The sequence below is a fragment of the Opisthocomus hoazin genome, chromosome 6 (genome assembly GCF_030867145.1).
Source record: "Opisthocomus hoazin isolate bOpiHoa1 chromosome 6, bOpiHoa1.hap1, whole genome shotgun sequence".
NCBI lineage: Eukaryota > Metazoa > Chordata > Aves > Opisthocomiformes > Opisthocomidae > Opisthocomus > Opisthocomus hoazin.
Window position 1 is genome coordinate 31,666,955 of NC_134419.1, and position 21,121 is coordinate 31,688,075.

At 40.1% G+C, this 21,121-nt stretch overlaps 1 protein-coding gene across 14 annotated transcripts in view; it reads right to left on the reverse strand.

Moving 5' to 3' along the window:
- CEP350 (centrosomal protein 350) overlaps positions 1 to 21,121 on the reverse strand; it is an 82,220-nt gene that overhangs the window by 49,349 nt on the left and 11,750 nt on the right. For 11 of the 14 annotated variants that reach the window (XM_075422526.1, XM_075422524.1, XM_075422537.1 and 8 more), the window contains exons 2-12: positions 19,181 to 19,266; positions 17,483 to 17,526; positions 16,441 to 16,555; positions 15,554 to 15,686; positions 13,116 to 13,732; positions 12,478 to 12,588; positions 8,366 to 8,479; positions 5,151 to 5,294; positions 3,671 to 4,326; positions 2,875 to 2,996; positions 254 to 1,320 (exon numbers count right to left, since the gene is read on the reverse strand). In XM_075422526.1, the coding sequence (XP_075278641.1) occupies positions 254 to 1,320; positions 2,875 to 2,996; positions 3,671 to 4,326; positions 5,151 to 5,294; positions 8,366 to 8,479; positions 12,478 to 12,588; positions 13,116 to 13,732; positions 15,554 to 15,686; positions 16,441 to 16,555; positions 17,483 to 17,526; positions 19,181 to 19,253 (3,196 nt within the window). In that variant the 5' untranslated portion in view covers positions 19,254 to 19,266. Of the gene's footprint in view, positions 1 to 253; positions 1,321 to 2,874; positions 2,997 to 3,670; positions 4,327 to 5,150; positions 5,295 to 8,365; positions 8,480 to 12,477; positions 12,589 to 13,115; positions 13,733 to 15,553; positions 15,687 to 16,440; positions 16,556 to 17,482; positions 17,527 to 19,180; positions 19,267 to 20,862; positions 20,883 to 21,121 lie in introns of those variants that run through there. The other 3 variants (XM_075422536.1, XM_075422530.1, XM_075422529.1) reach the window with 2 other exon arrangements.

The following is a 21,121-nucleotide window of genomic DNA, read 5'->3' on the forward strand; positions in this document are numbered from 1 at the left end:
CAAAAATAATCTCCTTCCAGCCTAAAAGTGTGAGGGGTTTTTTTCCTTCTTTTTTTTTCCCTTAGACAAGAAGGCAATAGAAGTGGAAGGGAAATAATTTATCATCCAAAAGTAAAGTGAGAGAGCCTTACACAGATTCACGTCTGAGACCTCTAAAAGCACATTCCTTACCTGTGAAGTATACAGAGTAAGGAGTAGTAAGACTGGGAAAACAGCAATTCACAAGAGCTTCGAGAAATTACTCCATTTTTACCTTTTCCGTGAAGCTGATAACTTTTCGCAAAGATGTTGATGACGCTGTGGGGACTTCCGTTCGCCAGTTCCTCCCACGGCCCCTTGCTGTGCGCACCACTTGTCTGAGTGAAAAGAGGCAAATACTTCTCAGCTTCCTTCTGAAACTCCTTTATGGGCTCAAAAGCATTTCTCTCCCGAATGCAGAAATCTTTCTCTTTTAATGTCTCCAGCATCTTCAGTGGCAACTGTTTGTGCTGGCCTCCTTCCTCTTCCGAGAGGCTTCCGTCACTCAGGAGAGGCCCTTCGCTGATGGAGTCAATGCTGGAGGAATGTTGAGGAATTACGGCTTTGTTCGGTGGGTAAGCCTGGCTTTCGCGCCCCGGGGAATCAGTCTGTCTCTTAGATAACTGTCCTAGCACCGCCTCGTGCCTGTTAGCAGCAGGGGACCTCATTCCAAGGCTGACTGCAGCAGTATGGGGCCTGATGGTCTCAGGGAGCTTTTTAAATTCACTAAGATTGCCTACCCCAGGAAGGCTGTCATCAAAGGCTGTATGAGACACGCAGGTACCCAACATTTTTTGAATTCTGGCCGAAAAAGCATCTTCATTTTCCTCTCTCACAGGAGGAGTCACAGCCTTTGCCCACCGCCCATCATCCTGGTTTTCTTGCATAAATTCATGGTCCGAGTTCCACACGGTACCATAATTGATACCAGCTCCAGCCAACTTCTTGGCTTCACTTTCAATCCTGCTAGAAAGCGAAGCAGCTGTAGCTTTCAAAGCTTCAATCCGATCTAATTTGCTCTTATACTGGTTAGCAGTAGGTTTTACTAAGAGATTTTGCTGTGCAGCAGGTGAATTCAGATACGGCTGAGGCATCAAGGTCAGTGATCCCACGGGTGCAGCATGGCTCCTCCTGCCTGCCAACATCGCATCACACTCCTTCGACAGAAGGTCCATCTGCTCCAGACTCCAGTGTTGGGAGCAAGGGCCTCCGCTTGAGCCAATGAGAGCTTGCGGGTGAGAGAGCTGGACTCTTGGGCTCAACCTGTCTGGCTGAACCCACGGAGGCTCCTTCAAATCGCTCCTGAAATGAAAAGTCAACATTTAAATTGATGATTTATACAAGTACTGTTATTTTACATACAAGTGCCATTGCCACAAATTTATTTTTCAGGAAGAAATACTTCTTGGTGAAGTCAGAGAGGCAGGGAATGGGACCTTAAACAGTTACAGAATGTTATTTAAAAAAAAAAAAAACAAAAAAAAAAACCAACAAAAAAACCCACAAAAACCACTGCATCTTCCAAATTTGAGATGGCCTTTATGAGGTACTGTGTGTTTTAGAATTGTAAGAAGCTGCATGCTGCATCATCATCAGTAAGTCTTTTCCAAAAGTTTCCTGACTTCAAAAGGGAGGAAATATATTTTTTTTTTCCTTTTCCTTCTTTTTTCTTGGAATTTCTCAGCCCCAGCCTTACCCCTCCAGTTGAACCCAGCCCATGTTTCACTGGAGCTGTCACTTAGGGTAAGCATGAAGAACATTTCAAGAAAAGGAGGACTGGAAATAAAATGATGTTTAAAGTTCTGTAAGACATCTTTTTTTTATTTCCAAACAGCTCCTATTTGCATGACAGGAGCTCTGTAGAGACCTTCCTTCACTAGTATCACCTGCACATATTATGAATATACAGAGACCTGGAAAGTCCCTCGCAAAAAACGGCTTCTCTGCTTTCTACGCGGCTCTCCAGATAACTTTTGCAGCCCTTTAAGTCTCACCTCTCACCTACTATTAGTATTTACTTTTTTTCCTTACGATGTTACACTAACAATATTTACTAGCATGTGGTTTAGTAGCCTATTGTATACACAGTACTACACAGCATTCCTACTGCTTCCTTGAACTTCTCCAGAAAGGAAACAGGTCTCCTTGAATTTACAAAGTCAGTGTAGATTTGACCAAGTTAAGCTACAGATAACGAAGCAAGTATATATTTAAGAAGCAGACATTCATTACGTAACTAAAAATGAAGACACACTTGCACAACAGGAATATTCAGGATACGCAAGAAACTTTACGATTTTTAGTTCCTTCCATTTAAGTGTTTGGTGAAGCACCTTAAACTACAGTAAGAAAAACTTTGATAATACTCTGGACAATTAAAATGGGGAAAGCAGCATGAAAGGAAACAGAGGAAGGCTAGTTTCAAGCAGAAGCAGAGGGTTTTTTTGGTAGAGACAGGAACTAAAGGCCTGAATGCAAGACAACAGATTAAATAGAAACATTGAACAAATCAAATATGAAAAATCAACAGACATTCGTATGATCAGCATCTCTTGCCCCATAGCAATGGCAGAGGAAATCTACTGTCCCAATACGAAATGTACATTCCCTTGATGTCAATAAAAAATTAACAGCAACCACCATTCCCTTTATTTACTTATAGGCTCACTAAACACCCATAGACAAAATTTTCATACGCGTTCTCGCGTCAGCTTCCTCTTTACTGTGATGAAGCTTTATAATTGCTATACAATCACTCTCACTAGAACACGAACTTAAGAGCCTAGTCTATTTTCACCTCTCGGAGATGCAAACTAGCCTATTTTCCTCTCTCTCAAAAGGCCCACAATGGCTCACCTCAGCAGCGGCTGCTGCGGTTCTGAAAGCGACATGTCACTACTTGAAGATGCACTAGGAGGACGCTCTTGAGCCTTGTTTTCTTTGTCGGATTCCCCAGATGGCTGATAACCAGGTCTGGGCTAGAAATGAAGAGAACCAGAAAAATGCATTTTCAGAAGCCTGTAGGAGTTTAGAAGCTCTTGTCTCATTAAAATTGAAAAGGCTTACATTTCTCAGTGCAGCATCACATCACTCCTACCACTCAAGGACTTAAAAAACATCGGACATTTATGGTTTTGTCTCGGCAGAATGTACTGGGAAGAGAGCTTTGCTCACATATCAAACTAGTTCAGCCAAACACATCAAATTGATATTCATCATTTACCATGTATTAATCTTCTTTCATATTGAGTTTCTGATTAGCAAAACTTACTTAACTCACTGCTGATAAAGTTTGGCTGCTGACTGAAAACAACTTCAGACAAAGCTCTTTAAATCATGGTTTGACTGATGTTTACAGTTTTCTTAAGTGCCAACTTTTATAACTGCTGTTAGCCAATATCCAGAATTCTGCTTCTAGTTATAGCAGAAAGATGATTTCCTACCTTTCTAGTAGGCCTTGCTGTTCCAAAAAGCAGCTACTAGTAAGAAGGCTCTGGATCAAAACCACTATGTTTAAGAAAAAGCTACACAATTTTCTTTGTATCCTTCCTCTTAACTGATAACCAGACCAGGATAAGTCACGACCTTCCGAAACAAACGACCTCCGATTCCTGCAAACTACTGCAACACTAAGTTAGTGAATCAGCTATACCTGCGTTTCCTGCACCGTAGGCAGCTGAGGTGGCTCTTCTATGAACGTATGTTCCAGCAATAGTTTGGAATAGGTTTCCTGTAACCGTTTGGCTGCTGAAGGCTCAGAAGGAGGCACATTCTTCACTTTAGTAAAAGCCTCCTTCTGCTTTCTGTAGAGCTCTTGGAGTCTTTTATTCTTCTGTTCTGTTGCCTCCTTTTGCGCTTTCTTCTCTTCATTCTGTTTCTTCTTCCTCTCCTCTTGCTGCCTGATGATGTACTGACGAACCTCATCGGTATCATAGTGACGTTTCTTAGAGATCACCTGAGGCTCTTCACTGGCAGCTATCTTGTCTGGTTTCCTTTTGGTCGGACTGTGACTCCTGGCATTTTGAGTAGGCAAAACAGATTTCTGATTCTGCTTTTCTACATCTTTCTCTTGCTTTGTACTCATGGAATCCAACTGCAAGTCATCGAGAATACCACGTATCTCCATGGGCAAGAAGTCCTTATTTACAGAGGCATGGTCTTCTTGGTTATGACCTGGAAGAGCAGCTTCCAGTTTCTTACAATTATTCTCAGACCGTACTTTACTTCTTGACCTTTCAGAACTTCTTGAAAAGGTTTTACAGGTAACGTCCAGTCTAGAATCTGAACCTGTCCTTCCAATACAGCCTGCTAAAGAATAAGACTTGTCAAATATTTCAGGTAAAAATCAAATTTCGGAAATTACACACCATCACTGAAAAAGATACAAAGCTGAGGGTGACGGAGGAGTGCAGATCTCACTGTAAACATGTTATTCCTCCACTCAGTGTCATAGTCTGCATAGAGCAGCCTTTGCTTAGACTGAGCTCACACCCTTGACGCTCTTACCAGACTCACCACCTCACAGGCATGAGAAGCATAGCGGCTACTACCGTCCCTTACTTGCCCTGAGATTCCAGATAAATTCTGAAAAGGGCTGGTAGAGAAATCAATGAAGATTTAAGATGCATGTGGATGATGTTATACAGTATCTGAAAGAACCAAAATTCCTGTAAAACAGGGATGCCAAATGATAGCTTACATATTCTATGCAGCACATCTGGAAAATTCATCTAGCCTGTGGACCACTGTTAGCCATCCCTTTCCCCACCAGCTTCAAGAGGCAAAGACAGATTGCAGGTGATCCATTTTTTTGGTTGCAACCTATTTCCCATCTTTTCCAGAGCTTCTGAGCACCTTCACAGCACGTACTGCCTCTCCAGTCACATGCACAGGGCTGGCTTCCCATGGCACCAAGAAAAGTTTATAATCCATCCAGGAAAAGAAGTTATGCATCCCAAATATGGATGTCAGAAAAATGTTACCCCCTTGAATCCCAAGTTAAAAATAGGAGTTATTTTAATAAGAAACTGATTCCATTCTATCTCAGAAGTCTGCTTTATTCTGCAGACATGCAGTGTTCTACAATAGATCAAGTAAAATGAAAAAAGTCCAGTGATAAAAGTACAACTTACCAGACTTGGCAGCTCGCTCTCGTCCTGTTCTGTCACTAGATACAGCTCTTCTGTCCTGTTCTATTTTGGGAGCTGGACCTAGTATCTTTTTCACTAGCTTTTGTCCCTCCCGCCAAGAGGATGCACTTATTACATAGTTTCTACCTGCACGATAAGTAATAAGTAGAAGTCAAGCACTAGATGGATTTTCCGACATATCATAAAGCAGTATTTATTGCAATTGTTAATCATTCCTATGCCATTTAGTTCCACACAAGCGGTACGGCTGCAGTTACGCAAAACAGTCATAACAGTGATGCACCATGCAGACACTCACCAGCCAAATCACACAACCATCAGTGCTCCATGCCCACACACAACACAATGTAAAAAGACCAAACACACTGTAGCACATTAAAGCCCCATAAAAACTGATTTAAAAAAGAAAAAGGGTTATGCAAGTCTAAAACATATAAGCAAATGCTACTGGGGGAGAGAAATATTTGTAGAAGTCTGAGAAAAAGCTGTTCGTCTCTACTTAAATAAAGGAAATAAGAAAAAAAAGACAAAAGCACCCAAAATGTTGTAATAATAAGAACAAAAATAAAGGTGAGAGATAAAAAGAAATTCATCTTCATATCAAAAGAACATTAGCTGATATTAAAAAAAAACCAAAAAAACAAAAAAAAACAAAAAAAAACCAAAAAAACAAAAAACAAAAACAAACCCCAGACTTCAGAGATTTTTACAGACAGGTGTTTTGTGAGAGGTTAAAAAATACCGAGCAGCAGTTGTTCTGCACCAATATTAACTCACTGTCCTCCGCCTGGGATTTCTGTATCATGACTGAAAACAATTAAGATATAACCCTATTAGCTGATACTTAATTCAAGAATGGATTACCTTGCAGGTGACAGAAACCCGATGAAAATGTTATTAATATTATTTTATCATCCTACATATAATTTAACGATAAAAACTGGGTATGGTGGTATCTTCACACAATATCGGTTAGATTAAATGCTAGGTTTATTCGACTCTCCTTTCATCCCACTAACTTCCAATATTATTAATAATTTTAAAAAAGTAACGATCTTAATGAGCTTGGGAGAAAAGCATCATACAAAAAAGAAAAGTATGAACAACCTAATTCAGGCCATTTAGCAGTATTTTATTGCTAGAAAAATACCTAACGTATAGCCACCGTGCAGCTGATTTCTAACCAATTCCAGTTTCCACCTCTGACAACTGCCTAAACAAACCCAGACACTGCAGCATGAACACAACACAGACAGACACAGCTGGACTGTACTCTGGGCCCAACAGGACTTTGAAGACATGGTACCAAAGCCACTTCAAGTGAAATCCAGGACAGCAGACTCAGTGTTCTGGTAACCCCAGTCCTCAATCCCTGCCCCGTCTCCTTTTCTTTGCTTCTTGTTACTTTAAAGCACAAGGAGGAAACCTGTTCAGCCTGAAGTCTGTAACCCACTGTTCATTCATTTACCAACAGTACTCCTCACTTGCATTGTAAATTATCCGAGTATTTTATAAATCTGTCACTTGAAACATGTCACTACAAGGCTCTTTTAAAAAGACACATCAGCCAACGGGGTTCTCTTGCCGAACTCACTGTTTTCAATTATGTCCGTGTGCATTTAAAAAGGCAGCGTAAAGTCTCATCCTTCATTTCAAGTCAGCTGTTTGAACTAAAACATGCTAAACGGAGCAGAACATGAGCTGTGGCTATTTATAGGCCTGGCTATGTTAAGATGTTTATTATTGCTGTGACTGGAGCAGGACGGACCATCACGGATATGCCATTTAGATCAGGTTCTTCTCTTCTAGCGACTTCAGGCCATCGTTCTCCTCACATTTAATCCATTACGGAGAATAACCATTGCCACAAAAACTCGCAGCAATCTCTGTGCTCCTCCCTCACTTGGAACTGTCACAAAAACCTAAGTTAATTTAGTATAGGTCCTTAAGTATGAACTGATCACACAAAATCCATGCTTATCACTTACTTCTAAGTATTAGCATTCATTACCACAAAATATTCATATGTAGCTTCATGACTTACAGCATGTAGAAGTGCATATTCACTCTCAAAACTGCTTTGCCATAATTTTTTAAAAGCAGCTTCTTCAAAGTGTTTACTGATTATGGGTCACTGCTTGCAAGGAGAAATATAAAGCCTTAAAAGGTGCAAGAGGTGCCTCTCTCGCATGTATTTAAAGAAAAAAAACTGCTCTGTAGTGTGACTGCAGTCATAACTACTTACTTTGTATGAAAATTAAAACCAAATACAAACAGATGTGGAAGTCTTCACAACTCATGTGTTACAGTATCAAAGATCAACATCACTGGAAAATTAAGAATTCCACCTGCTGTTAATATAATTTTCTACCATAAGGCACTGCTCTACAGTAACCTGCTCATGTGACCTTCTCTAAATAATTTTATTTAATATACAGTGGAAATGTCAGACAACGGTGAAAAGAAAAAAACTCTTCATTAGTAAAAGCAAGAAACTTTCCTTTATAAATATTTGTAAGACTTGCAGGGAACGTGCTTTTACATTTTTTCACTAACTGAAAACGCCAGGAATGGGTTAAGCCAGAATTGAAGGTGCGGCACAGCAACAATTGGACACAGGACTAGAAGAACAACAGCCAGAGAAGAGCCAGAGGGGACATCCTGTTCTCTGCCCCCAGTTGAGAAATCACACAGCAGAACAGCTTCCCCTGCAGCCCCTCCTCACAGAGGAGGGCAACTCTGCCAGTCCCACCGGCACTGATTTTACTATCATCTGCACTCCTCCTCTCAGCATTATTCACTGAGCTGTAAGTCAGGCACTAACCAGCTTCAACACAAGCAAAGCAGAAGCAGGATCCACAACAGACCTATTGCTACTTTTTGTCTGTTTTGGCCTGTCAGACCCCTAAGGATTAAACCCAAGAAGCAGTCTTCAGCAGTTTCTGTAAGGTGCACACAGCAAGTGGAAAGGCAGAACATTAAAAGAAACAAAAAAAAGCACACCCAGCCAACCACCCACCACCAAAGACACATGCATACCCAGTGCAGCATATGATCTACAAATACACAACAACAGCATTGTTGCACATCTAACAAGACTTCGAAAGCAATATGCTTTAACTTTTCTTTATTTCTCGAGACAAAACTCATGTCTGAAGGACATGCGACAGTCTTCCCTCTACAGCAGAGGTAGTCACCTTGTTTGGACTCTGGACTTGACAACCGTGTCAGTTTTTGCACTTTCCGCACTGGTCTGGTTGCTTTTTTCTCTCTGTTTCGCTCACTAGGTTTTCCTTTCACTGTTGAATCCTCTAAAAACAAACAAAAGCTGTTAAGTGATATCACACAGGAAAGAACACAGAATAACAACCTTGCTTCAACATTTACCTTGAAAAACTGGAACTCCGAGTAACACAACAAAATCCACTGACTCTCTCACCTTACAGACTGAGATTAATTACTCCCAGTCCAGCACTTTCAAATCCTCATAGCATGAAAAGTTTGAATCAAGTGCTGTTTACCTGTGCACTGGAACGCAGCGAAGCCACAGCAACCCCATAATAAATCTTAACAAGATTCATTTTCAATTTTAAAAGCAACGCTGATAGTTTGACAGGAACAATTGTTGGTTCTCTTCTACTACAGACGTTACATTTTACAGTATTAATGTTCCACAAGAACACGTAGTTCCTCCACTCCTGAAACACATGGGCTCTTGCTTCCAGATTAACGCATGACAGCACATTCGCTCATGTCTCCATGCTGGAGCACGAAAGATAGGATCCGCCTGCGCTCTCCTCTCTGCAAAACTCGACACAGAATTCACCCAGGGATTCAGGACTATTCTGTATGCCCGAAGCCCTCATTTACAACACTATTAGGTTTTAGGCTTTAGAGATGCCAGGAACACTTACCAAAATAGTGTCACATTTTACCAGGTTTTCCCATTAGGGTAAAGAACAAAAAGAAAACCCGGGATGTGGGTCAATCACCACCCCACCGAGCGGGCTTCCCAGCTGCTGAAGGCACAACGCAGAGACAAGCATTGCTCAAGAAGGACAGGCAAGCTCTATATTCAGCCTCAGCAGTCGACACTGGACATCTTCAAAGATTTGTTGAAGCACTGTAGTTTACATGCCTTGAAGATGCTCTTTTCTTAATCCTAAAAGTGAACTGTAGACAGGGAACTCCATGGCCACCATCACCACTGTTCTCTTGTTCCTCTTCTATAAAGAATGTGATCAGACAACCTAAAGCAACCAGGATGCAATCCTCTCCATGGACAGATCTGAAGCTTTATTTAGATGCCAGTACTAACTTCTACAGCTCGTAATTTCAGCTGAATCCGCTCTCTGATGGATGCCCATAGGAAGTATCAGAGACAGAACAACAGGTCATATTAAAGGATGCAGGAATGGAATTTTCAGAGCCTTTCTCCCCCTTAATATCCTTTCCTTACAAATTTTTCAGTCGTCTTTGAGGCTGACAACACGCGCCGGGAAGACAGAATCAATGCATCAAATACCAGAGGCCTCAGAGACTGCAACGGCAGAGATCTAGCTTGCCTCCTCACCTCTTTCAGTCACAAAGTTCCTTCCTGATACCAGGAAACTGCAGGCTGCTTCCCACTCACTCTATTCATGTTACAGCAATTTTGTTCTAGTATGGCAAATCCTGAACATCTTTAAGACAGAATTACTGGAAGCTTGGGGTCCATACAACATCCTTTAGCCTAACTGCTAAATGAAGTTAAAGACCTTCTGCATGGTCTACACTTGGATGTAAAAATCTTGTTGCAGTAAAGAACAACGCTTCTGTAGATGTTGGAGATCTTATAGCTTACTTTAGCACTAGAGAGCATGGAACATTTTTGATACAACTGACTATACACAACCAAAACTCCACATGCTGTAACTTTAATACAGTATTAACGCATGGATAGATAATCTAACAACCTAAAAATTCATTTACAGTATATATTATGTGCAGCACCATCATCCGATTACTTGGAATCACCTATTCAACATAGTCTTTTGAGGTCAGAAAGAAGACATGTTCCACGACAGCTGTTCTATGCATGGCATCAGGACAGGAGTACAGGTGAACACATACGCAGCTCCTTCCTCCTGTAGACAGAATTCCACTGAACACATGATCCAAATGCCTTTTTAATCAGACCTCTTCAACAAAACTTTTCCAAAATTTGGATTTCTATAAAGAGCTCACGAATAATTTATATTATACGTGTCACAACTAAAAAAATGAGTGCTGGTGTAGATTAAAAGTCTTTAGAAATTTGGCATTACTTTCACGGACTGATGCTGAATAGAGGATTTGCAAGCCATTTTTACTGAAAAGAAACGGCTCTTCTTTCAGAACTTTTTTTATGAGTGATTCCAGAAAATTTCCTCAGGACCTTGTCAAGCTGTACAAGCAAAAGAAAACTGAAGTCTAATAATTTCCATACCAGCCACTATACTATCAAGACACAAAGACGCCTACAGGTTTACAATCTCATCACATTTTCCTCCGGTCTTCAATGTTTTGACCAGTGAGAAAAGTTATTTTTAATACTCAAACTCGTAAGCTGCAAAACTAGAGGTTGTCAGGGGATTTTATTCCACTCCCTTCCTTTTTATTCACCTGATCTCTTCCCCCTCCCCCAACTGTCAGCCAAAAGCAATTCCACCTCACAGCACTCCTCTGTCACCAGCCCAGCAAATCAAAGAGCACACTTGGGCATCCTACCCCGGATCACCCGGAGAAAAGAGCTGCCAGTGGTACCGCAGTTTTCCAGAGTGAAAAATTAATAAAGATTGGGTCTTGGAGCAGTACACTTGAGAAAATAAAGCACATATAACTGTTTTGCTCTTGTAGCAGCAAAACCGTCAAGCAAATATACAGCAATTTTTATCATCTTTGCCCATAGTTTTAAGCATCAGAATATTGTGTTGCTACATGAGCTCATCACCTAAAAAAAAATCTTTCTTCCTGTGTTGCAGTTTTGCAGCAACAGTATTTAATGTTTTTAAAAAGACCATTAAGCAAAGAGGAATGAGTAACACTTTTCTAAGCTTTTAGCATTCAACATTCCTTCCTACGCCTCCATGTGGAATAAACCCCAAAGGTTTCTGTTCATTTACCAATGCAAAGTTACACAGTCTCTCCTCCCACACCTTATCCAAGCCTTACAATACTGAAGTTAAAAGAGTTATAGATTAAATAAAATCCAGATTATTTAAAAAGTTTCTTAAACCTTCTTCTGGCCGACCTGTTCCTCCTCACGGAATCCTGGGAAATCCTCTAAAAAAAGTCCTCGTGTACAAACCTCTGGGACATAAATTTCTCCAAGAACTTCAAGACTTGGATTATTCTGATGTCAAGCAATAAAGTTCTATAAGTTCAGAGATACTGAACCAACCTAACACCATATAATCTCATGTCCACCTCATATACCTGAAGGAATACTCCTTTTACTGCAGGCTGTCTACTGTGTTTTAAATAAGTATTCCCAGAGACTTTTCACAGCAGATGCGCCCCCATGTCCCCTTCAGCTATCGACACGTTCCAACTAAACCACTAACAGTTCCCACAGCAGCCTCAGGATTGACAATTTGTTAACACTACATTGAAGGAAGCAGAATTCAGGCTTCAACATACGGTGCCCGAATCACTTTAACAGCGTTAAAGCTGGCAAAAAAAAATCAAAATTGTTCCCATGAGATAATATACGCTTCATCAAAATGCAAAAGTGGTTTGGTTTTGTCTTTTTAAACAGGAAATCGAATGCACTCACACAAACATATATAAAGAAGTTACAAAATTATATAAAAATTGTTCTAATGAAGACTTTTAATTCCTGTTTCAAAGAAAAGCCATAATTTGATTCTTTTCAGTACTTGACTTTCTATTAAAAGTATTTTAATGAGAGAATGAGCGTGGGGAAACACTGGCACAGGTTGCCCAGAGAGGTGGTCGATGCCCCATCCCTGGAAGCATTCAAGGTCAGGTTGGGCAGGGCCCTGAGCAACCTGATCCAGGTGAAGATGTCCCTGCTCACGGCAGGGGGGTTGTAGTAGATGGCCTCTAAAGGTCCCTTCCAACCCAAACTACTCCATGATAAGGACACTTTTTTTTTTTATCATTTCAGTGTTCAACAAGTTACTCTTCCTGTGGAGAGAAGTACAATATATTTTAACACTCATTGCTTTAATTTTTTGTTTCCATGACTTTGTGAACCTGTACAAAATAAATTTCTCAGCCTCTCAGAGAACATTGTACAGCTTAATCAATTCCGTTTGTAATTCACCTGTTAATTGGAGTGCTATATCTCTATACAGCTCCCGACTAATGTGGAATTCTTCCTCATGCCAGATCTTTCCATCTGGAGCACGAATCTTTGTTTCAGCAGGATTGAAACCTGGAAGCAAACAATTTAAGAGTTTAAATTAACTGTGTAAAACGTAAATAAAGCTTCTCAGGGTGGAAGGGATGGGAAACTGCCAAGCAAGAAAGGAACTACTTGAATTTCTAATGCTGAGTTAGAAGAAAGCAATATACCAGTCTGCCACCTGCTCACCTTTGAAAAACAGCAGAGGGGATCAAGAAAAGATTATTAAAAATGCAAAACACTTTCTCAGTCAATACCATGTTACAAACCTCTGGGACCATAAGAAAATATCAAAATAAACCCAACCACTAATACAGTGAACTTCTTTCTAATAGTAATTTTTAAGGATAGGAAGAATTTCAAAAGAATCCACAATTCTGTAAATTGGCAAGAATTTCTTTCCTTTCTTGTCCATATCTGATCAAACCATGCATCCCCTCCCGTACTGCCCAAACACAGCTACGAGTTGTGTCCATGCCTTGATATATTGCTCAATGAATTGGACTCCGCTCCTTCACCACGTGTAACCCACAGGAAGCGATTCTGCACCTCCGTACCTCTGTATGATGGAGCAGCTGGTGCAGCTGCCACCTTTCTGACTTTGGGAGTCACCGCATTCTCCACGTTTGTGATCACAACAGGTTGCTCAGCATAGCCCGAGAGCTGCCCTCTGCCACCTAGCTCTTCAGAATGCTCCCACTGCTTTCGAATCCGCTCCTTCAGCCTCTCCAACTTTGCATCATGCCGCCGCTGTTTCAAGATTTCCAGCCTATGAGCACTAGAAGTACTCATGGCAGAAGGGGAAGACACTTTCAGTTTACTGTCCTGGGATGTGTTACTCTGAGTAGTTTTACTGCTACTCTCATCCCCTGTGGAGCCACTATTTTTTTCTTCTTCCAGTCTTGGAGGTGTTGCAACCTTAAGAAATGGCTCACTATTCTGCAAGGCATCAATTGCTGGTCGGTCGTTCAAATACCTAATAACAGTCTCATCTGCAGCAGAAGAACACGGGCTTTCAAAATCTCTGCTGTGTAGATCCCACTCATCTTGGTTATGTATCAGGCGGCTGGTTATTTCAGTCTTCCCTTCTGCTTCGCTGAGGTCCAAACTAGAGAGCAGTTGCTTGGCCTCAAGTTGGCTGGAACCATGATAAGACAGAGAACTGTATGTATCTCTGATGTAACAGAAGGAGAAAAAAAAAAAGTCACCATCAGAAACACAACTGTAGGACTTTCCAACCCAGCAATCAGCATGTTCATTACCTAAAAGAATGACTTCCTATACCTTGTCTCCACTTTAAAGGCAAGTTCTTATAAGGTTTGATCACCACACATTTAATAGCACAAGTCTGACGAAACTGAAAGAGGCTCTGTTCAACATTTGGTTTTCTGCGCTCTCTGTCTGAACAGGACTATACATAAAGCTGAAAAGCTGAAATTAGGACTTGTAGAAAAATCAGCAAGGAGTAATGTTGCCCTTCAATTTAAAAAAGCTTTACACAAAAGCCAAGTGTAAAACTTGGGAGAAGCATAATTAATATGTTCTCTAAAACAAAGCAATGTACACATGTACAGCTCCTCAACAGCACATCCATCAGCTGAGAAAACCAATAAACTGCACCAAAAAAACCTGCCCTGTATCTGAGTACTAAAAAGGCAAGCCCCTGACAAGAACTTCAGAGTGAACTGAACGTTGTTTTCCTCCGCACACTTCAAGCATTGGCTGCAGGCTGTTCTCAGAGGAGGAGCAATGTGTTAACGTAGCAGCTCTGATGTTAATCCCCATATTAATCCCCCCAATGCCACGCAGTCTTCTTACTGTAAGAAAGCTATTTTTTTCCATTGGATATAACGGCATGAGTCTAGCTGCTCTCATTTTCTTCTCTTCCCTGAAGTCTGTTGAATTTACTACATGTTTTTAGAACTAATAACCGATGTATGTAAGTTATTCCAGACAGGGTAGACAACAGAGATGTTCAATTAACAAAATGGACCCAAGATTACACAACTGATCCAAATCAGCCTTCCATACAACAAGGAACAAGAAGAACCCCACAGCTGACACAAGAAGTGGAAAAGGAGACCAAAACTTAGATGTTAGGATAACAATTATTAATAGAGATGTAGTGGAATTAAGAAAACCGTCCCATCTCCACTCTAACCAGTCAAAATCAATTTGACTTCACTAGGAGAACATCTAGAAAAAATGCAAAGGATGTGTTAGAACCCAATAAAAAAACTATTACCAACCCAACCAAGCTATTTGTCGGGGATGCCTGTGAAAAGAACACACACTGCTTACCAAACACAAGGAATTGAAGAAGTTATGGTAAAAGGCATCTAAGCTCTGATATTATTGCAAGTTATAACTAGTTAATTTCTGCTGCAGGTACTCTTTCTTTTTGAAAGCTTTTGAGGCATCTCATACTCACTACAGTACTTAACAGAGGCTAGGAAAAACAGGCTTTCCGTATTTACCTTCATTCCTTACACCCCACCACGCTACGGCCTGCAATATTCTGTGCCACTTTTTCTCCTTGATACAGCTGTTCTCATCTGCTTTCTCACACACACAAAAACTGAATGCATCTTTAACACTAGATGTTCTTGCTCTACACTGTCTTATGGTAATACATCTGGAAACACGTGCTGAAGAACTAATGAAAAAAAGTTGGAAAAGCATGAGGAAACACTCTTTTTGGTCCTTATTACTGAAACTAAATACTTCTCAACACTATCAGGCTACTGGGGCCACCACCCCATCAACTGGATGATATGGCCCCATTTCAACTTATGTGACTTTAAATTCGCATTCACTGAACAAAAACTAAATTTGCAACATTTTTTTAAAAGGAAGACATTTTTGTCCAACATGCTGCTCATGTGGGTAGGGGAGGAAGTAAATCAATTTTTGAGAAGTTGTAAAAAACATCACTATCAGCTTAATTCTGATCTTAGCATATTTTTCTTTCGTAGCCAATTGTCCCAGCACTAACCTGTATGAAGTCAATGGTTCATGAAATTCCACACGATTGCTTTTTTTCACATTGCTTTCCAGAGTGGTCGCTCGAAGAGGGCTGCGTGAGGACTTGTCCTTGCTTGTTTTATTTTGGCTGGAGGACCAGGAAGCTGAAGCAAAAACCAAAGAATCCTCTATGTACCTATCTCTCCATAAAGAGAAAGCTCCTGGCGCTGAACAATCAAGAATGCAGTTTTTCCTGGGTTCGAGCAGCACTCCAAAAGAGCATTTGGAGTACTCCTCCTTTTTCAACAAGCTGATTTCAACAGCTAGGAGCGAGGTGGCAAGTGCTTGAAACAATGATCATATTTAAAGATGGATAATAATGCTTAAACATTAATTATAAGTAATTAAATCTGTGAAAGTTGACTGTCTTGCCACTAGAGGTCGATCTGTCTGTTCTTCTCCAGTGGCACACTACCAGAATGCTCTAAATAGTATTTAAAACGAGGTATTATTTCTTATACGCAAACGCTCTCCTTAAATGAAAGAAAAAAGGAAGTACCAGATTTAGCATTCTATCTGGGTGTAACAGCTGAAAAACATTAAAAAACATAAAACAGCTATTCCAGTGTAAACATAGGCATATACACTCATTATCCAAACCCCCCACAAAAACACAGTATCAGAGCTCACTCACAGTGCGGGGAAAGCCCTGTCACTCACTCTAGCCAGGTGACTATGCAGCACATTTCCCTTCCTAAGCTAAGGGAAGAAAACATTAGTTTTTCCTGGGAAGTTAGAGTTTCATGAATAAATATCATTAGCAGGAGATACCTTGGGGGCAGGGAGGAGAAATCCAAGTTTTTCCAGAATGCAGTGGCTTTACCCTGTCCTACACGCTATGTCCTCAATAATACATACCCTTTCTGCTTATTTTCCTGCTAGCGCTAGCAGAGGGCTTCTTGGCATCCATGACAGAATCGAACACAGCCGTGCTGGAGGGAGCTATTTCCAATTTGTTCTCTATATGACGTAGCTAGAATTTGAAGATAATGCGAATTAGAATATTGTTTTCAATTTTTAAGCTACAGTTTTTTTTCTCTAATTTGTCAATTTTTTCCTCATTTTTATAAAGAATAAAACTGCAGGCAAAAGGAACTTCACTAGGCTGGTGTTGCAAAACTGTATAGCCTTACAGACAGAAACTATGTCAGATTATTAAGTTTTGTTTAAAAAGATTATCTAAGTTAGACTTTGTTACATAATTTTGTTTCCACAAATGCTGTTGTGAAAAAATTAATAATAACATGCCATTCAGAGTCTTAATGCTTGGCCTGAATGAAATATTAATTCCACTTGGAATAAATTCTATAACACTCTTCTGAAAATGGAGCATGATACAAGATTCCACATGTAAAACCCCACACTGATGCTCAGCTATTACAAAAGATAGGGACCAAGCTATGGGAAAGAGCTGAATTCCTTGAAAAACCTTCACTGAAGCCAGGATTTAGAAACTAATGTGATATCTTAAGCACCTAAGTTAAGGTCCCATAGAAAGACAGCAATCCCAAAGCTCAGACAGAGATGGAAAATTATGAAATACACTGGTGGTGTCCCAATTTCTGACTGGTTTGGGTAAGTAGGGGAGCGCTATTTTTTCAAGTTTTCACAAAAATTAGAAGTCAACACTTTCTTAATCAGAAAGGTACCATTACCCTCAAGACTTAGCAGGTATTACTATACTCAAGATTAAGTTTGCTGTGGAAAAAATTTCTTCTACTGTGGATGGAAAAGTTTTTCCAAAATACAACAACGTTCGACATGCAGGTGCTTCAACTGCTCGCCCTATTGTCCACTTGTTTAACAGACAATCACTGAGCAAGATAATACTTTGGTTAACTGATTTGAAAACGAGTAAGAAAAAAAAGAAAACACACAAAAGAAAAAAATCAGTACTTACAGCAGCTTTAGTCTGAGAAAAAGTAGCCCATGCTGCAGTTAGATCTTACAGGGCAGAAACAAAGAAATAAATTTCTCATTAGTACATGGAAAACAATGAAATAAAATATTGCTTCAAAACAATTTTCATGGGCTCACTAATCAAGCTCTTTTCATGACTCAGTTTCAGGTTGTAAGCCTCCTCTACGAAAGGCTGTTCTCAGTCAAGACTCATCTTAACAGAGCAATAAAGTATTTAATGTAAAATTTAATGAGTTCACTAAATTAGGTTGAATGCATTATTACAATTGAAATCAAATATACCACACATTATAGAAGACGTTTACAAGGCAAAATAAAGCTGGTTATCTAACCCAACACAAATATCTTACATTTTTCCATTGCACTAGAGTTCAGCTACTTTTTTTTCCCCTTTCATTATTTTCTTCAGTAAACTAAGCATGAATACTTGGTCACTGAAAGAGCCTACTCAAAAAACAAGTTTTGAACATGTGAATTTTGAACACTAATCTTTAACTGTACACTCTACAAACAAAATAGAAGCAATGTTTTCAAAGAACAAGCAGGAGGCACTAATCAGCTTCAGCCTTTTAATGTAAAACAGATAGCACGCACTGTATGCGCAATCCAGTTCCGTAGGATGCAGCAGTATTTCCCTCTAAAAATATTTACTTCCTTAGTTCCCCTCTTCTTTTGATTTCTAATGGTTTTCTTCTAATCTAATGGTTTACACAACACAACATCCAAAACCTTAACGTGCATCAGAACCATGGAGAGTAGTAGTATTAGAGAGTTTTAAAAAAATATATATTAAAAAAAAATCTTTTCCTTAGAGTAAAAAAGCTGCCAACTTCATTTCAGGTAAGATGCAATGACACAAAGGAAGAGGGTTACAGAAATCGAACAGAAACAACTTCGTCTTGGAGAGATGGTGCTTCACGTCTACAGAACACCTCAGTTCCACAAAGTATGTAATTTTAAAAGAAACCGAAGGTATCGCAGGAAACAATCAGCAATAATGTTCTCTTACAGATAAAATAATAACCTGTCTCTACTTTCAAAATAACTTCTGGAGTCCAGTTATGCCTAGTGGAGATCATAAGACTGATCTTGAACCACAGACTGCACATGCGACTCTGCTGCTCCACAGACTAGCGCTTTCTCCCTCTTGGGGATGTACTGACATTTTCCACCTCCCCCTCCTTTCCTAAATTACAGAGCAATCATGACAGTAAAAAGCTAACAGGATTTCTCCAGTTCAGGGAGACAAAAGTGCTGCAAGTCACCTTAGTGGCAACGTACCACTGCTATTCAAGTGTCTTCAGCTCTTCAGCACTTTCGAAGGGAGCAAGAGTCAGGAGCGACGGCCTCTCGGGCTCCTCTTCACTTCTTTCAAGAGCCTCCAGTTCCCAATTTCTGTTCCTGCACTGCTCCTCCTCTACAGCACTCCAAAAAGCTCTGTCTCTGTGCCATCTTGGAAACCGTATCACAGGTCGGCAATTCCTAACGCCGATCAGCAAATACTCGGCAGATCAGCGTATGAAACTGCTACCTCAGCAAAAAGCAAGCCACGGAACACATGGCCTTCGCTTCCAAATGGAGGCAGGAGAATGCTTTCTGTCAAAACTCCCCAAAGTTTCAAACAACTCATGCCAAAACACCTTCCAAAACAAGGCCATAACACAGAGAAAATCCATACCTCTGGTAGAATCCTTGTTTTGGTTATGTATCGGATTTTGGAGAGGTGCCTCATTTGACTTGTTGCTCCACATGGTGCCAGCTTACCTACAAAAAAAACAGCCATGGAAGGATCAGAGAGGTATCAAGTAACAACAAATGTATCTTATGCTAAAGAGAAGATAACCTCGATCGCTACAATGATTGCGCACCTCACCTGACGACTTCAAACTTACATCATTAACAAGATCAGAAACTCAGCACCAAATCCCAGATGCGTTTAGAGCCTGCAATTTTTCAGAAACCACGTAATTCTGTGGATAAAGAGGGTTTTGCTTTCACTCTTCTTTGTTACAAAGAAAAGTGAACTTGATACAAAGGAAACCCAGAGGTCGCGCAATTTGGATCACAGCAGTAAGTAGTCCAGCAAGCCTGCAGATGACCGCACCGAAATACTACGCGTGAAGGGGTAACAGAGGCAGCACCACATGGCTTGAACCTACACATGCTTGGCGAAAACACTCAGTTCCACCAAGGACAGACGAACGTGTCCTCTGTCTCTGTTCAGAGAAGCGGCAGAGCAGAGCCGCGCAGCAGGACATGCAGCCGGGAAAAAAGACGGGACTGGAGCTGCCCTTGTCTTCCTGTGAACTTCAAAGGCAGACTCGCAGTGAATCTAAAAACGTGTGACCTCTGAGCGACAAACCAGGCAGCCACTGTCACCAGAGGATTTTCTTGTAAAGGAGGAAAAAAAAAGCAGCTAATCAGGAATTTAAAAAGAAAAAAAAAAAAGGCAGGTATTTTATGCAAAAAGTTATTTCTCAAAATATTTTTTTTTTAAAAAAGGCAGGTAATTATGCAAAAATATATTTCTCAAAATATTTTTTTTAAAAAAGGAAAGGCAGGTAATTTATGCAAAAAGTTATTTCTCAAAATATTTTTTTTAAAAAAGAAAAGGCAGGTAATTATGCAAAAAGTTATTTCTCAAAATATTTTTTAAAAAAAAGGCAGGTAACTTATGCAAAAAGTTATTTCTCAAAATATTTTTTTTTAAAAAAGAAAAGGCAGGTAATTTATGCAAAAAGTTATTTCTCAAAATATTTTTTTTTAAGGAAAAGTCAGATATTCTATGCAAAAAGTTGTTTTTCATTACTTTCACTGCAAAAGATGGAATGTCATAGGTAAAGTTGTAACAGACTTTCAAGGTGTGCTGCATAAGGAAAAAAAGTAAGTTAAAGAGATGCAAGAGGAGCTGATACAGCCAACAAGCACTCTGCCTGGTCAGCGCTGCGGCTGCCCTCTCACCAAGGACCTCCCATCTGGTGGCACGCGCTTACTGAGCCATCTTCACGACTGACTGAGAACATTTCTCTTAGGGAAAGAAAAAATGAGGTGACCACAGAATTCACACAGGAAGTTCCAGAACTCTGAAAGAGTCATAAAGGCACATTTTCCCCTCTCTTATCTCATCCACTCCCAGATATCATATTTCTTATTTTCTTAATTTCTGAAAATGTCTTTTGTTTTCCCTTCCCTACACGGTGTGCCACATAAAAGGGCATTCAAACATAAAGGTCATTCTTCGGATAAAAGGTGACCAAACATCCCACAAAATTAACACTGCGTATCACTTACTGGAACAGATCATTGTCTGTACCTTCTGTGACAAGGATTTTTATCATATATGGTTTTAAGGATACTCACAGCGACCAACGGTGAAGTTTGGTCCTCACATTCAGTTAAACAGCTTGTATTTATGGCAGTAAGTTATCCCACAAAACTATTCTTACGCCCCAAGAAACACTATCTAGAACACAGGTCTTCTTCTGCCTTTCTTTAAAGAATCCTAATAAATGTTCGAAAGAGCATGGAAAAGGTATGTGAGCTTATACATGCAGGCACAGGAAAACACACACACATTAGTGAAGTCCACAGTAATGCAGAAATTCTACAAAGCAGTGGG